This window comes from Corvus brachyrhynchos, unplaced genomic scaffold, assembly GCF_000691975.1.
Source record: "Corvus brachyrhynchos isolate BGI_N302 unplaced genomic scaffold, ASM69197v1 scaffold580, whole genome shotgun sequence".
In the NCBI taxonomy this organism is placed as follows: domain Eukaryota; kingdom Metazoa; phylum Chordata; class Aves; order Passeriformes; family Corvidae; genus Corvus; species Corvus brachyrhynchos.
The window spans coordinates 550,038-552,507 of record NW_008240032.1 but is presented as its reverse complement, the minus strand read 5'-3'; the positions used below and the strand labels follow the sequence as shown (position 1 = coordinate 552,507).

At 53.9% G+C, this 2,470-nt stretch overlaps 1 protein-coding gene across 1 annotated transcript in view; it reads right to left on the bottom strand.

The window, feature by feature from the left end:
- The window catches only part of PUM1 (pumilio RNA binding family member 1), a 73,179-nt gene that overhangs the window by 26,753 nt on the left and 43,956 nt on the right, over positions 1–2,470 (bottom strand). The window contains exons 11-12 of the mRNA XM_017743731.1: positions 2,062–2,200; positions 567–710 (exon numbers count right to left, since the gene is read on the bottom strand). Of these exons, the coding sequence (XP_017599220.1) occupies positions 567–710; positions 2,062–2,200 (283 nt within the window). The remainder of the gene's footprint in view (positions 1–566; positions 711–2,061; positions 2,201–2,470) is intronic.

Below are 2,470 nucleotides of genomic sequence, written 5' to 3'. Positions count from 1 at the left end.
CGTTGCTCGGGCAATCCCATGCCAGCCCCGTCCCACCCTGCCAGGGAACAATTCCTGCCCAAGATCCCATCCAGCCCTGCCCTCTGGCACTGGGAAGCCATTCCCTGGCTCCTGGCCCTGAATCCCTTGTCCCCAGTCCCTCTGCAGCTCTCCTGGAGCCCCTTTAGGCCCTGCAAGGGGCTCGCAGCTCTCCCTGGAGCCGTCTGGGAATTCTGAAGGCTCAAGTAGCTGGGAAAGCAAGTGCCAGCAGATAAATTTAAACAACTGCTGTGAAACTCTACAAAATAATTCAAGTTCCTGCTCCTCCCCCTCTCCGTGGCTGCTCCAGAGGCTCAGGAAAGTTGAGCACAGAGAAAGTTTCTCAACAACAATCCCTGGATGGATCTCAGTGAGGGCAAGTTTGTCATCATTGCCAGCGGAGCACGGAGGGGGGGGGACACCGGGGACAGAGCAGTCACTTGGAGGGACCAGAGGTCACCTGCCTGACCAGGAGGGGACAGGACTCACCTGCCTGACCAGGAGGGGACAGGACTCACCTGCCTGGACCAGGAGGGGACAGGACTCACCTGCCTGGGCTGCAGAACAGCTGATGATGACAGGGGCAGGGGCCACCAGGCGCACAGGGGCCCCCAGGCCGTTCCTGGCCCCGGCGTTGACCACGAGGGCTCCGGTTTGGTCGTAGTAGGCAGCAGGAGCCAGCACTGGGTACCCTGCAGGGGCAAACACAGGTGACAGGGCAGGTGACAAACAGCTCAGTCATCTCCAGGTGACTGCAGGGTTTTTAAAAGAAAATCTGAATGGGAAAAAAAAGCACAACAACCCCCCAAAAATCCACAACTTTACACCAGGTAAGATTTCCAGGTAGAAAAGGCTTCTTCCCTCCCTGAACCTTTTGTATTACATTGTCCCCAGTGCAAATTCAGCTAAAAAAAGGGTTTAGAATACAAAAGCACCATTTCTGTTCCATTTTAAGTACGTGTGCTGGGATCTCTCAGAGCTGGGAACACCCTGCACGTCCAGGGTGCACCCACAGGGAGCTTCCAGTTGGGTATTTTGGAAGGCTGGTACCATAAAATATCCTTTAATGTATGTAAATAAACCCTCCTAAATGCTGGTGACACACAGAGCAGCAGACTGACAGCAGAACACAGCGATTTAGGCACCTCATTATGGAATTCTACATTAAATGAAAACGTTTAAAATTAAATGCAGCGACTCTCAAAGGTGGGGGGTCACTAAGAGAACGCTCCCTGTGAATATTTGCTTTGCAAAGATAGGCACAAACATGTATCTGTAATTGTATAAATGTGTGCATTTGCTTTGCAAATACAGCCCAAACAACACAGATTAAAGGAAATCGGCACAGTTCCCTCTGCAATTTAATACTGCAACGTTCTTCTCAAACAATAAAAAACCCCATTAACAACCATGTGACACTGCCAGCAAGGATCCAAATAATAAATCCAAATAATCCCTTTTTCCTTACATTTGACCAGCAGGACACATCTGCACATTATTCTGATGAGCTCAGGTGTGGCCTCTGCCATCACAGAATAACTGAACGTCAGCAGTTTTACCCCAAAGCCTCACGGATCAGAGGCAGAATTCCTACACAAAGAGCTAGAAATGAGAGCTAAACCCTGCTCCCTTTTATCCCTTTTCTTTCCCTGTTTTTAAGCCTCTGTGAAGACGAGGGGAAGCCGCTGCCAAGTCGAGCACCGGGCGGGGATGGAGAGCTGAGGTGAATGAACGGGGCTAAGAAACCTCTGAGGTTTAAAATGCAGATGCCATAAGCTTGAAGGGTCCACAGAAAAATCTGGAGGTGATTTTCCACAGGAGCCATCAATTCTGGGAGTACCACAGGGGGCCAACACTGCTGTCACCTGTGCCACAAGGTCACCGGTGACCCCTCAGTGCTGCCGGGGGGACACACCCAACCCTCGAGTTAACCCCTGGATTAACCCCCCAACCAACACAAGCAGGCACTGCCCATGCCAGGCTAAGGCAGCCCCAGGAGATCCCATTTCCCAGGCCCTCCCTGGCCCTGGGAGGTGCTGGTACCTGGCATTCCCGCTGCCAGCCCCTGGCCGAAGGCAAGCGCGGAGTTGACGGCGGCGGCGGCCACCAGAGGATCCGTCTGCTGGCCCTGCTGGTTCTGGTTGGGAGTCAGGGGACGCTGGCTGGCTCCTCCACGGAGAACCTGGAGAGGACAGAACAGCCACGGGGGCATTCTGGGATCCAGGGGCGAGCCACCATCACCAGGCAGGAGCAGGAGCAGCACCAGCAATAGGGGCACCTCTCTCCTTTGCTCTTAATTGGCTTTTCCTGACACTCAAAAATGACACTGAGGGGCTGGAGCGAGTCCAGGGAAGGGCCTGGAGCCCCAGGAGCGGCTGAGGGAGCTGGGAAAGGGGCTGAGCCTGGAGCAAAGGAGGCTCAGGGGGGACCTTGTGGCTCTGCACAAGTCCCT